Source organism: Strix uralensis, chromosome 2 (assembly GCF_047716275.1).
Source record: "Strix uralensis isolate ZFMK-TIS-50842 chromosome 2, bStrUra1, whole genome shotgun sequence".
NCBI classification, from domain to species: domain Eukaryota; kingdom Metazoa; phylum Chordata; class Aves; order Strigiformes; family Strigidae; genus Strix; species Strix uralensis.
The window spans coordinates 45,571,589-45,587,310 of NC_133973.1; the positions used below are offsets into that span (position 1 = coordinate 45,571,589).

At 35.0% G+C, this 15,722-nt stretch overlaps 1 protein-coding gene across 10 annotated transcripts in view; it reads left to right on the plus strand.

Annotated features, from left to right (window-relative positions):
• DMD (dystrophin) overlaps window positions 1–15,722 on the plus strand; it is a 1,145,544-nt gene that overhangs the window by 792,378 nt on the left and 337,444 nt on the right. For all 10 annotated transcript variants that reach the window (XM_074858566.1, XM_074858564.1, XM_074858568.1 and 7 more), the window contains one exon: window positions 2,468–2,703. In XM_074858566.1, the coding sequence (XP_074714667.1) occupies window positions 2,468–2,703 (236 nt within the window). The remainder of the gene's footprint in view (window positions 1–2,467; window positions 2,704–15,722) is intronic.

Genomic DNA, 15,722 nt, shown 5'->3' on the forward strand with positions numbered 1-15,722 from the left:
AGTGGCTCTATAGCTGTCTTGTACTGGGGAGCCCAGAACTTCAGACAGTACTCCAGACGTGGCCTCATAGTACTGAGTAGAGGTAATCTCTACTTCATTTGCATAATTTAGGTAAAAAGAAATAGAATAGGGCAGAAAATATCTGGAGTAATTTCAACAGAGATGAAAGAAAACCTGATGAGTACAGATTATTAATTATTCACATCTGTGTATAAAAATTTTAAAAATAAATAAAAGGTGAAGGAAAGATCCTTTAGAGTTATCTCTTTTGCTTTTAATATTAAAAGCTGTCAGTCTTTAACTTTATGAGATACTCCGTAATAGCAAACAGTGAGATGTTACAGAAAACCTCTTACAAACCTCTGTCCATGTCAGAAAAAGATATAGCCATTTTCTCATCTGTTTGTGTGATTTTAATTAAAAACCTGCTGTGTTAGAACAGCCTTTTACAATAATTAATTTACTTCATAGTTATCCACCGGAATGTGATTTTAAAGTACAGAAAAGAGAAGTACAAGGACTGCACTTCAGAAATGCAATAATGGTGCAGATGGGTGAATAAATATATTTAATTGCAGTCCATGTCATTAAAAATCATCATTTGTAGGAGTCACTTTTGGTATCTTAATATTGCCATTTATTCAGGGGAGATAAATAATGTATATGTTATTTATTTGGTAAATTGTTTGTTATCATACAGTATTTTAATGCTGACAGTATCTTATGGTGCTTTTACAGTGACACTCACTTAGATGCTTCTGCACAGCTTTTTCCATTTCTGCAGTGCTGAAGAGGGTCACTGATTCCCCAGTGAAGTAACTCAAAACCTTTCTCATTAGTGAAAAATAGCTGCTGAATTCCTTGGCAAGATTAGTTAATGTTATTGATTGTTTTAATGTTTCAAGTGGTTTTATGGCCAAACTGTTGAACCCTCACCTGCTACTTGAGTTTTCAGACTTCAAACAGACTTTGCTGAAATGGCATGAATGCCAATGGGGAAAACCATCAGACTCTCAGAAGTACTAGAAAGCAAAAAAAGCCTTACTGTGCATGGGTTTACAGTGTCTTTGGTGTTTGTTGGGGTTTTTTTTCCCTGTTAAAGACAAGCTACCTCACAGGGAGAGTGTAGGAAACAGGTTTTCTTTACTCTGTAAGGAGACTGGGAAAAATGCAAACAAACATCCTGGTCCTTTAGAAACTTATATTATGCAATTCAGTGGTAGAAAATGCAGGGCACACTCCACACAACTTTATTTCAGCTTTTCCGGTTTAGCTGTTGTGTTGTTTAGGGAGTTGTTTCAGTGATTCTGTAGCTACTCTGAAAGGCAGGTATTTAGACTCTCTCTTTTTTAATGATTTAGTACCTCAGTGAAGCAACACCACATGTTCTTGTGTTTTCCCTAATTTAGTAGTTTTCTTGTTTGGCTGGACTTTTTAAAAAATGAGAAAAAATTAACGAAGTACAATTCAGTGTAGCATTATCTGCCACAATAGTGTGCATAATGAATTGCTTCTACATTATTAACTGGAGAGCAAAAATAGCCCAGTTTAGAGCCATCTATTTGTAAATAACAAAAATCGAGAATCAAAAATCAGGCTTGAAATTCTGAATGATTTCATGTCACATGGCTCTCTGTCCAATGGTAGCTATCTGTGACATCTCTCATCATTTTTGACTGCAGAGAAAATTACTGTGCTTCAGTGTTTCGTACTTCCCCAATCCAAGCAATGAATAATGAACAGATTCTTTAAAACCCATCTAATAGACCAAGAAATGACACAAGGGAGAAGATGGGTGCATTTTCTCCAAATAAAAGAAAAAAAATCCACAAATAGCCAAATAATAGCACATAATATTTTCAGGTTATGACGAGGAAAAATCAAGAATTGGCCAAGGCTGAATTTCTTGTTGTGTAAGCTCCCATACTGGCCACAGAACCTATGGGAAATACCTGGTGGTAACAATAAGTGAGAAGATTGTTGGTGAGATGAATTCACAGCTGCAGAGTGACTGGAGACCGTGGAAGAAACGTGTTTCTAGATACATGGTCATGCTGTAATACATTGGAAATTGCAACCAACTTTTTTTCAATCTGCCGCTAAACTCAACAGATCCGACCACGCTACTAGATTTTTGAAGATGACTCTTGTATAGCAATACTTCATTGACCTTAAGTGAGGGGTTATTACACTGAGATCTTTGCTACTGTTTCTAGGTTCCACTGGTCTTTTTAAGGATGAAATTTGAATACGCTGAGAACGCTGAATGATAAGCACACACTATAATAAAAGTACCATGGAAAAAAAGAATTCATATATTCTTTTAATTTTCGTATTTTCAGTAGATATAACATCAAGAAATGAGCTTATTTCTGTGTTACACTTTCTACTGCATAAATTCTATTACTGAAATAAACATTTATCATAGTACATTTATTCAGTAATTTTAGCATTTCTTTTCTTTCAGTAACTTCTGGTGAAACTGTTGCTGTGGATACACAAACCAGGGTAACCAAGGAAACCACCACCTTCAAACCAGAAATGCCATCTTCTGTGCTTTTGGAGGTTCCAGCCTTGGCTGACTTCAATAAGGCATGGGCAGAACTCACTGACTGGCTTTCTCGACTGGATCGAGAGATAAAATCACAGAGAGTGATAGTAGGTGATCTTGATGATATCAACGACATGATCATCAAACAAAAGGTATGAGAAACACTGATTTTTGAAGTTGAAAGCCTCATGATCTTTATTCTGATTAAATCATTTCAACAAGGAACACAGGAGAGATGATAGGCTGCAATACATGTAGTTGTTACTTGAACTACTTTATCCCATAAACACAATTATTGGATTACATATTACAATAACTAATTGAGAAAAAAAAAAGTATTTAATAATTTTTCTGGTATTTAAGGCAGATCTCTTTATCTTTCTATTGCTTGTGCTGACTGTGTTGTAAGAGTATTCAAGCCAATGGTTGAAATATAAACCTCATGAGAAAGAAGGAATTGCATAGTAATCTCCAGGTTGCCAGGAGGAAAGATACCCTGTTTCATACCTCTTCTTATGTTGTTTCTGTAATAACTTTCCGAGAGGCTTATATCCTGCTGCTGTTGGGTTATGAAAAGCTCCTCAGTCATCTTAAAGAAAAGAGCTCATTAATGCAAGTGTTTTGTCAGCAAAACTGCATCAGTGTTACTTATCTTTGAAAACACAGAAAAATATGGAAATATATGTGCAAGGAAAAAAAAGACTAACCTTTAGCTACTCAGTAGCAATAAAACTAATTTGGTATTATACAGCTTGAAAGTAATTACCTGCCTTCTAGATTTAACATTGCTCAATATAAAAGATGTGTCTTGTCTGTGCAAAACTCTTCAGTGTTATATTTCCATTCAGTTCAGTTCTAAAGTGAGTTTACAACTCTCTTATAAGATTCTCCTCTGCTTCCTCCTCCTCCTCCTCCTCACAAAAAAAAAAAATCTGATTTATTGTAAGGAAGACATTGACATTCTTTCTCTTTGCTTAAAGTAGAAAGAGAGGGACAAACAATGGACAAATTTTGCCTAGTATCTGTATCAAGCAGTTTTATAAGAACATTTATATTAAAATATGCAGATGTCTCATAGGATTCATTCTGCTTATTTTCTTATATTTCCCTTTTTTCAGTGGCTTAAACTTTCTATTTTTGAGAATTTTAGTTTGTTTGCCTTCTAGATTAGTGACATATTTATTTCATCTTGATTAATGATTGCAGTATTTATTGTGTAGAATTATATAGTGTTTTATTAATTAAAATATCTTTACAGTGGCATGGGTATATTTTAATAATAAGTGATAGTTGCAGTATCACCTACACAGGACACTAGATTAGAATAGCTGTTACATCATTTGAAAAGGTTGAGGGCCAAAGAAGACTTGTTTGCACATTATCTTTTAATCTTTTTTCAGAATTGTTTTAGTTTTAAAATTTTATGTTGTCAAATACTTGGTTCAGAATTATATGGCTTTCTTACTAATGCCTCATTTTAGCTTATTATTCTGGGAGGCAGAAACCACAGATTGCTTCCTTCTGAAGATCTCTTTTACTTAAATATGAGATCAAATTATTAACTCGAGAATTTCAATTAATGTTATACATGTTTTAAAATTAACTGGTTTATATCTGCATTTCATCTTAACTCAAGGCTAAAATATTTTAGCTGGTTAAGCTAGCACTATTGCAGTCTTCCTCTCACCACTGTTCGTGGCTGGGTTGCCCTGTCTCTTTTTTTGATATCATGTTGTGCTTGTAACAAAACCAGCAGGAAAACTCTTTTTTGTTGTCCTTACCTTTCTAATTGGCCATGCAACAGAATGTGACATTTAATATAGTCTCCGGTTAAATGGAAGAATCAGTGTCTAAATATAGGCTGCAGTTCTGTTCACTGGCTCCCTCTTCTCTAATGATCATCTTAATATCACTTAATACATGGAAATGAATGTCATGAAATTTTGATTCTGCTCCTAAATCTATTGTTGGATTATTAGGTAAGATTAGCAGACAGAATTTTCAAAACTGACAAAGAATTTTAGGTTTCTCAAAAAAACCCCCCCTGCTTTCTGGTGTGTACAGTGTCTGCAGCAGTATGTGAGTTGATGAAGTTGGACATGTACATGACTATTCTGAAAAGACAGGCCAGATATGATCTAGGTGGGAAATCCAAAAGTGTTGCTTACCTCCTCAGATCTGTATTTTCTGTGGTTGTGATTTTAAAAGTCATTGAAATTCACAGTAATGCATTGTGCTCTATTTGGAGAGTTTGTTGCACCTCTACAGGGATCTCAGTAAGCTTTAATAGGAGTTCCATTTTAGTAGATTGACCTCTTTATTTTTTTTTTAATCAGTTTTTTTGTCTTTGGGTGTAAAATACCATCTTAACACAGCTGACTACTTCCCTTATAAAAAATTCATGCTTATAAAGATACATGCTCCATGAAAGCTGTTTTATTGTAACGCATCTCTAGTTGCCTACCCAGTAGTTGCCTATCCAGAATTTAGAGCACTTCAACCTGCTAGTCCCATTGGTGTGCTACCAAGCTCTTACAGTTTTGGGGTTTTGTTTCTATTTCATATTTCTTTCAAAGCAGAACGCCACATTTCTAATAAATTGAAATGTCAAAGCAAACATTTTAAAAGCAAAGAAATCCCATATCCTAGCAACATATGTAACAGGACATTTTCCAAATCACTCAGGTAAAAATAAGTGACCTTAGGTTGTCCTTTCTTTCACAGCAGCAAGTAATGTTGTTGAAGCTGACTCTCCAAGGACATTTTGGTTAAATTCATTTCAATCTGATTGTGTCACAAGATCACAGTCACTAACTCTGCCATATTTTTCCTCCATAAAAGTTTAAGACATCGTTAGCCCTGACTCGAACTTTGCTTGGAGGTGATCACAGTGAATTGGTACTCCTGTGTGAATAGCACGTACAGAGGTTAATTATGGAACAAAACAAAACAAAAAAGACAATTCTTCTAAAAAAGGCTTCTTTTATTTGACAACTTCCCTTTAATGAAAGAAACAATACAACTTAAATTCTAAATGATGCACATACTATGTAGTAAAAGAGTAGCATAATAACTATTACTTCCAAACATCTATAGTTAATCTTTCTGTTAAATGTGTGGTATACATTTGTTTCAAGCAAATGCATTACATATTTTAGTCATCTATGACTGTGTATATCTTGTTAAATTCTGTATCATTAAATGATAAGACAATAAAAAGCGTGTAGTAAAGAAATTTAATATTAACATTAGTGTCATCCATGTTTCCATTAGAGGAAAATTATTATATTTTACTCAACTGCTTGAAGACTGATGTTTTGCAGTATTTGATCCTCAAAGAAATAAATGTAAAGCAGGTTGACAAGAGACCCATATGTTGTTTCTTTAGAAAACCTTCATCTGCAAATAAAGTTCATGGGAAATACTGAGAATATATAATATTCCAAGATGTAAGTAGGTGAGGGACATGACAAAATACAGTTTACTCTGTTTCTTCATTTCACTGTTCTTACTTTAAAACACTTAAGATGTTTTATATTTGAAGGTCAGCTGGGGATTTTTCATAAAAGAGAAAATTGTGGACAGGGGAACAGGATGATAAACTATGTTTTGCTACGTTACAAAAAAATGGAAAAGTCTTCTTACTTAAGATGAGAACAAGCCTTTACTCAGAAACTCTGGCATCATTGTATTTTGAAGGAAGGTTTGCAGCAGGAGTAGATTTCTACTAAAAGCACTGAACCGTGGAAGCTGTGCAGAGCTTGCAGATAATTAACAATGCCACTCAGAAAGATCAAATACTATAATCTCCGTAAGTTTTGAATTCTGTGCATGGCTTTTGACAAGGCATCCTGTCCATCAAAACTTTTTGTAACAAATGTTATTGAAAACATGACTTTCAGTTGTACTGGATGAACACAGATTTTATTTAGCAAAAGGTATAATAATGTCATATTATTAATGAATTTGACTACAGTTTTTAGTGCCTACTTTTACTCATTGGTTCTAAGAATATAGGTTGTGTCTGCACTGTTAGGTGCAGTGGAGGGGATTAATCTGAAAAAAAGTATTTGTGTAGAATGAGACCTACAGCCAAGCTAGTTACTGAGGCTTTTAAGCAAAGAAGAGGAAAAGATACTTTATTAGGTAATGATTTGTGTCTTCCTAAAGTGGTCATCCAAAAAGATTCAGATAATTTATTTCTACTCAATTAATTTGTCACTCTTCAAAAAGTAGGTTTGATCTGTCAGAGAAATAAACAAAATTGGAACAAGGAGATTGTTTTCACTATTTTATTAATTACTGAACTGATTTTTCAGTAACTGAGGATCTTGTGCAGCTGATGATAGTAAAGTAACTGTTAAGAAAAATATTTGCTTATTAACTGTGCAATTAACAGACTTCAGATGAGAGAGTGGTCTTAACTGGCATTCTCCTTGTTTGAGGATTTTTTACCTATCCTTTCCCATGGTTACATACCATGCATTTTAGTACACAACTTCATAATTATTCATATGCATATAATTATTCATATGCAACCTTACAATTAATATTCTAATAGATCAGAAGAACGGGAAGTTTTCTGTCCAAACTGTTTTCCAACATAAATTTTTATGGAAATAAGTTTTTCAAATTTATATCCTGTTCTTACAGATGCCACTGTAATTGGCAAATTAAAATTTGTAGCTCTGTATTACAGGGTATGAATCAATGTACTCTAAATAGGCCCATGTTGAATGAAAACTTGTAGTTACAGCCACAGACACTTGTGTCTGTCCATACAGTTTATATCAGAAGTGTAAGCTATAGATGAGGTGAAGTCCTCAACATTTTGGATAGTGTATTTCAAGTTCTACAGAGGTGTGAAGTTTCATATTAGTGACATATGCATGAAAAGACCCATCTTCAGATAATGTAATGTTGAAAAACATCATAGAAGATTTTACACGTGGAGCTGAATGTTTTCCAGTTTAGTATTCTGATGTGCTTAAGGTGAGGAGTTTGCTAGTCCAGAATCCAGGTATGGCACCAGTAAGTTGGGAGCTGACATTCACACTTTCAGAATCAGTCTTCAGGAGCATATTTGCCCCATCCCTTTCTCTGTGTTGGCATGCTGCTTTGAGGGTTATTTTCAAAGCTTCACATTCTCTAGGATCCTCTATTTCCATTCAAACACACAGCTGCAGACTTTCCCTGGGGCACTGTTGGACCAGGATGAACTAGCTCCCAAAGCAGGGCTGGAGCTGAAACTGATTCTGCAGAATATTGGAGGGTTCGTTTGCATTTTTGTGCACCTCCTCATGATAGCAGAACCCTACATGTGACTTTAAATGGTGTGCAAAACCTCTTTTACCTCTGTGAATTTCGCCATAGGAAATATTCACTCAGGAGACTACTATCATTATTTATGTATATTTCAGGGTGTTATTGTTGTTCTGATACCTAGCAGAATTCTTATTTTATACTGTGTTATCCTGTTAGACTTCTAAAATTAATTCTAATTTATGAGAAGTACTGGAAGGCTGGTTTCAGTTTTTGAAGTGAATAAAAAAACTAATAAATGAACAGATTTCTAAATATATTAGAAAAAGTTAGAACTGCAAGGTTTGTACGCTGAAAGATTTTAGCTTTTTTATAAAATAGAGGAAAATGGAAAAATGTCTGTCAGCTTTTAGACCTATTCTTAAAGGTTAGAAAATGCAGCAGGATTCTCTAAAGGGCATGGAAATCTGAGTTTTTAAAGGGAAAGGGGAGGAAAAAAGAAAAAATTTCTATTAATCTGAAAATTGGACCTTAAGGGATATAAAATATGTCAGGAGACTCTTTTCTTTTTAATATTTTGTTGCACATAAAGACAGCTGATATTTTAAAATAGCTTGGCCAACTCATTACAGTGTGTTAAAGAGTATATTTGTTTTCTTCAACAATAAAAAAGCTGTCTAAACACTGTCTTTTGGAGAGTGATTAACAGCCATTTCCTTATTTCTTTATAATGTTGATCACTAGGACGTGCATAAAAATTTTACCTCTAAGGACCTGATTCTAAATACATTGAAGTAAAAAAGATACTTTCATAATTTTTCAATTAGTTTTCAGTCAGGCTGTAAATCATCATCCAAAGAAAAAATAACACTACAGTTATGCCTAAAGATAACTTTCCTCTGTTTGCTTTTATTGGCCTATTGTGAAATAATTTGATTATTTTTTTTTCCAATTCCTGCCAAATAAGCTTCTGGGAAAAGATAAATTATCATGATTAGTGCAACTGGCATCCTGTCAGGTTCAGCAGGGAAAAGACAAGAGTATAGGAACTCATTTTCATTTGCATTTATAAGTCGACTATTAGAAATATGCACTTTTCACTAGCGTTGCATTTTTCAATGGCAAATACATTTTTCTGTGGTTTTGAGTCTGACCTATATTATAAGTATAAATCACCTATTCCATCAGTGCTGGACCTTACCTGACCTACTCTTTTATCCAAATCAATCTTTCATTGTGTGTGTTTGCATTCCACTAGTATGTGCAACTCAGAGACCTGCTGCATTGGTCCCTCTACACACATACCAAGGGTATGAAAAGACTGGTTAGTTATGTGCTGTCCACAGTGTCGACCATGGGGAAATCCTGCTGCGCTAAACAGTGTAAGAACTGCTTAAACCTTTGTGAGTTCTGTGTATGCCCAGCAAAAAAAGCCTAACTACATGTGGGGCTGCATTTAGTAAGACCCTAGCCAGCACGTTGAGGGAAGTGATCATTCCCCTTTAATCAACATCTATGAGACCACATCTAGAGTTCTGTGTCTAGTTTTGGGCTTCCCAGTGGGCAGGAAACACATGGAGGGAGTCCAGTGGTCAAGGTGGTCAAGGGCTGAAGCACTTGATGTATGAGGAGAGACTGAGAGCTGGGCTTGCCCAGCCTGGGAGAGAGCTCAGAAGGGACTTTATTGCTGCCTACAGCTACGAGGTGGGAGACCAGGGAAGATAGAGCCAGACTCTTCTCAAAGGTGCACAGCAAAAGTATGAGACATAAGAGATGCACGCTGCAGCAAAGGGAATTCTCATGAGATATTAGGAGAAAAAATGTTCATGATGAGCATAATGAAACATTGGAACAGGCTGTCCAGAGATGTTTTGGATTCTCCATCCTTGGAGATATTCAGCAGAATACTGGACAGAGCCCTGTGTGACCTGCTGTGACTCTGAATTTGGCCCCATTTGAGCAGTAGATTGGGCAAGATGATCTGCAAAGCTCCCTTCCAACCTAAATTATTCTGTGATTATATATGAATGCTGTTCTCAAGTAACAAGTTTTTGTGTTGTATACCTTGTCAATGAAACACACTTAAAGGAAGGAAAACATGGCTTTATGCCACCTTTGCACCCCTCCCACCTCAGTTGTGATTTGCTTTGAGACCTGGAGCAGTCCTGATAAAATTTGGACAAATTATTTAGTACTAAATAGTAGTGAGGATCTGTCAGGACAGTTACACAAGTTTTAGAGGGCTATATTTTTGCATACGTATTAATACACATTATTAGCAATAGTCACAAGAAAAGCTAAGAGTGTTTTTATTCAGAAATTGGGGGAAATATAAAAGCTGCTTGTTTCTAAATAATGATGCAATGTATAAAATTCTAATCTAGTTGTAATCATAAAATGCAAATTAAAACTAGGGGGAACAATTGTATATTGACTCATTTTATGTGTGAGGAGATGGAGCTCTTCTTAGAGAAATAAGTTTTCCTCTGTAAGAAAATAAAAACATCAAATCCCAGCAGAGCTTCCTAATGAAGCTGATCTTGAAACACAGTTCTTTTATGTGGAAAACGATCCCAGAATTTTAACTAAAAAAATCTGCTGTCTTGAAATGTGCCCTATTGGTTTCTCAATGTGCCAAGGGTACTCTGATACTTCTATAAACACTGCTCAATAATAATACAGATTCAGGGATTCGCTAGCAGATGGACAATTCCCTCTTGAGGCAGAGCAGCCATCAATGTCATTATCATCTTTTTTCATGAAGGGATTGTTTAAAAAAATGTCACTAGCTTTTTTAAGCTCTGGGATGTGTCACGTAACTAGTTCCTAGTGACTTAGCTCTACTGCAGTAAGCCTAATTCTTGGAATTCCTTTGTCTCTTTTCCCAGTAGAATACTATAATAACTTTTTGCACTTAAAGAAGCTCTCATGGAGAGTTCTCAGTTGATTTACATGTATATACTGTTTTATAACACTCATGTGAAGTAATCAAAACTGCTCAGATAAGTAGTTGACTCAAATGTAAGCAGGAGGCAGACATCTAACTCACTAAAGCTCCTGCAAAATATTTAAATTTTATGCCATGAAAGGTAAAATTTATAAAAAACATGGTAAAAAATGCATAAAGCCATATTTGTTTTCAGGGGCACAGGGTCTTGGATATTTTTCTCCATTCCCTAACCATTATACATATATGCTTCTTTCTGTGACCCACAGTATACACTGTCACTAGGTTTAAGATGGATATACAGTAAGTTCCTATGGTTCTGTGGAGGGAGAGAAGTATTGGAAGAGAGAATTGTATGTTTTGGGAAGATGGTATTATGGGGGATTGAGGAGAGAGGGACACCATGCTCTGAATTTGACTGATCTTCACTCACTTGCCCTACCTTCTTCACCTTTGTAGAACATGGCCAGTCTGTTTTCTGCTGCCTGGAATCCTCTTTGGCCTATGTCTTCTTCAATATATTCTGCTTCTTTTTCTACTAAACTGAATTTTGCATGCAAAAGATGAGGACAAAATGACTGGTTTTGCCTAACCCTTCTAACAGCTGATGTCCTTTGTTAATAACGAACAACATGTTGAAGAAACACTAGATTCTAGTGTTTCTAGATTCTCTTTTTTGTTCACTAGTTGGGGAGGGTGGTGAGAGGGAGTTGTATGGGTTTTTCTTGTTTTGTTTGATATAAAACCAATCCCTCCTTCATTACTGCAAAAATGAAATCTCAAACATTCATATTAGCAAACAAATTTACAATGTAAATAGACAGAATATTAATTTTTCAGGTTACTATGCACTGCAATGAAATCCTAGAAAATGGCTGAGTACACATCGAGCTTGAAATATGAATGTAATGCTATTAAAAGCAATAAAACTATATGTTTTCCTCAAGAAAGACATTAAAATATTTTTCTGAATTGAACCAGAGAATTCAGCTCTTCATACAATCAAGTGCTGAAGGAGGACTTAATTAAAAGAAAACTGTTTTTGTAGTAAATGTGGGCCATTTCACATTACTCAAAGCTCTCATCCGTCTCTGTTGCTAGCTGATACAATAAGCAAAGTAACAAATCAATTCCCAGAACTGTGTTCTGCTGCTTTTGTGGACCATTGCTCTTATTGAGCTAAAAGATCAATTTAACTTATCGCCATGGCACTCCTAATGTTCATGTGCTTTCTGCTTATGTGAAAGATCTTGTGCAGTCAAATGTGAGTTTCATATATAAAGGTTTAATCACCTCAGCCAGCTACCAACTTTCTTTTTCATGCTTCTGGACTTGTCAAATTCTCCAAATGAATTGTTAAACATAGAAATCACACCAGGGTTCATGCAGTTCAAATATTGCAATTATCTACTCTATTTGCTCAAGAAAAGTTTTCCTGTTAGCCACTAATATGCAAGTAACTCAGTTGCTGCAGTTATATGCTGCTCACAGAAGTACAGCTTAAGAAAATATCATGCTTATCCATCTTCTTGTCGAGGAATTATTGTAAAAGCTCCAATCGAAAATAGTCAATAAAAGGTAGGAAGACCATTCAGAGTGACAAAATATGGGATAAACTGATCCACTGAAAAAGAAAAATATATAATGTTTACTGTTCATTTTTGTGTATTTAAATAACTAGGCAAGAGCAGGATATAACTGTCCCAAAAGTGCAGTGCTAATTTGTTAATGACTACTGATACTGAGTTTTTCTGATGTCAAATATTAAAAATAGATGATAAATTTGTAATAAATGCTCTTTGGTCCAGACTGTTACAGTACAATGACAATCTTGGGTAGATTTTCTTTAAAAAAAAAAAAATCCACTGAAGTGGAAATTAGGTAATAGAATCAACACTGGAAAGATGCTGGAAAGCAAGAGAATTGAGAGCTGTAATTGTTCAGCATCTCACCTATCTGGCCTTGCTTGTTGATAACAGGAATGTGGAAATTGCTTCAAAAGAGAGATTAGGAATAATACAAAAACCAAGTCTAGGTCTAACAAAATATTGAAGTGGAACAATCAAAATAATTTAAATAACTGTAACTGATTTCTAGACATGAAATTTTTTTCTATATAAGCATAAAGAGTTAAAAAAATATAGATCATGTTTGAGGTTTTTGTAGCTGCATCTATATACGCTCTGATTTATTAATGAGGAGATCATAATTGCCTAAAGTTCAAGTATTCTAACTTGATTAACAACTTGACCAAGACTCAACTAACTTATCTCCAAATTCAGTAGAAAGAAACTGGCACATCTGTTGTTTAGTCTGCCTGGTTCTTCAATTGTAATTGCTCCCAGTCAGATTTCTGGCATAACCCTGCAAACCAAGCAGATTTCCTGTATCGTGCAACAACCAGTTTCCACCATTCATTAGCAGAAATAAGCCCCTGGATAGCCAGACCAAAGGCAGAAATTATATTTCTTTGGGACACTGAAAAACTGCCTGATTTCTCTCTCTGTCTCTCATCTACCATTCTCCTTTGTCACCCCTGAATACCACAGCTCCAAGTTTTAGTTTAATTTGGTGTTTGTATTTTTTAAATATATATATATATAAAAAAAAAAAACTCAACAAAAAAACAAAACCCAAAACAAAACCACAGAAAAATCATGTTCTAATATTAGCAGTAGTAAAGTGAAAATCTGTGTTTTCATGTTCGAAGTGGCTCCTTTCTGATGTTTTAACAGAAAAACTTGACACTGTTTCTCTGGGAAAAAAGTAAGATCAGCACTTACATCCAATTAGAGTAGGAGCTAGTTTTAAAATTTTGGAAAAAATGGTTCTGAGATAACACAAAGATCCTGTTTTGTTCCACTTTCCTCTTCAGAGAAATACCTGTTATATTTTTTGACCAAGAAACAAGGAAGGTAAAAGAAAGAAATAATAAACAGAAAGTGAATTTAAGCATTTCTCTGTTTGTGGGGAAGAATGATGTCTTTTGGGCTATTGTGAATTACCAGAAATGTTTTACTGTGTATGTCACCGAATCACTTCTTCAAGCAGATGGCTCTGAAGGTGCATGAGACTAGATCTCAGGGTAAATGTCCAACCTTTTGACATATGTTTGACCATATGAATGAGACTGTTTCCCTTTGTGATGTCTTATCAGTGTGTCTTAAATTCCTACTGTGCATCGTGATCAGCACTGATAGAATTTTTAACTGTTCTTATGAATCCTTCTACCTCTTCATATGTGGTCCATATGGCATAATATTTTCGTGATGAAAACTGGTATATTTGGCACATTGCTATAATGACATTCAAATGTGGGATTCAGCTCTGACAAAGAGATTGTGTTTTGCAAAGAAATAACAGTGCATCAGAACCCATAACAATTATTAGCTCATTTGCTGGTAGTGTGATTTTGGGTAGGGCTTTCCCTGCCCCAGACCTGTCATTAAAGCATGTGATAAAGAACAAGAATATAGATGCTAGGAAATCAAATTATATCTGTGGGTAGTAGATGATAATTCTGAGAATTTAGCATCAACGTGCTGTGAGTCAGGTAATAAAATCAACTGTCTCAGCCATTTGTATTTTGTAAATATTCCTTGACTAATTTAGAGGAAATAAAATCACTACTAATACTACTAATTTACTAAAGGGGATCTCTCACGCAGATTGGTGCAAGTCAGGGGGAAGTGCTTTGGAGGCAGCAGAAACTGAATTGGGGATGAGCACCGCCAACTGGCCCTTCTGAGCAATGGCTGTAAGGTGTATTGTACCATGTTGGACCTGACGTTATGAACTCAGAAACAGCACTTCTGCTTACCTATACTAAACTGCCTGTTCCAGAACTATACACACCTCCAATAATAATCCACAACAGATATTGTTGATAGGATTGATTTAAACAAAAGCATTTACAGGAAAAGAATTATAATACAGATAAAGGTATGTGTGGATTGAAAAAGTTGCATACCTAACTGTTTTCAGTCAGGACTTAGATCATTGTTTTGAGTTGGGGAAGAAGTAGGTGAAATTGTCTCGCAGGTCTTATGGTTATGGTTAAGACAAGACAGGAAAGATGGATGAAATGTAGGTGGAGAATAAAGGGTAGGGAGAACAGTGTAATTGTTGAACTGGAAAAGTTTGCAAGACCATTAGTCTGTCTCCTTTAAGACATAGTTGTATAAAGGTCCATATTGATGAAGTGCAAAAATTCAGTGAAGGAGAAAGATTTGTAAGATAGAAATGCTCTTGTTTTTTATATAGATTAGTTTATGCAAATTTAATGTCAGTAAACTTCCTTCCCCCTCTTCCTACTAGACTGCAGAAGTTTTTAGGTCAAACATTACTCGCCTTCTGAGAATGATGTCTAACAAGTATCTTTCCTTTAAATGTTCTAGCTAAATATGCTGAGATTAAGGAAAATCTTACATGTTGAAACTTCTATTCAGTCATGTTGGTTCATTTTGTATATTAGTTTGTATTTTTTATTAAATTATTTTCCAGTATATATTGTCAAGGTGAGAATTCATATATTTTGTTTAATTATGAGTATTTTTGTATGAATTTAATCATTTTGTATGTCTCTGATGATTAGAATGATTTATACATAAACCAGAATTGTCAGTGGAATCTAAGGAAATTGTGCACCTGACAATTTCCTTGGGTGCTCATTACCCAATTCCTTTGAAGTTCTTTCATTAAACAATCTTAAAATCACAAATCTTAATTAAAATAACAGGACAGCCTTTGGAGACTTCTTAGTGTAGAACACAAAGCATATATTTTTTCTTATGAGAAAATTGGGGGTTTTTCACTGTAGGATCACAGAAAATGTGCTCTCTTGATTTCATGTTTCACTGTATGCCTGTTTCTGAAGTGCCCGGGCTATACGATCATTATCTAGGATAAATGATTCTTCAGCCTGTTTTGAATGATGGGTAAATAGCCATTTAGGTTATCATT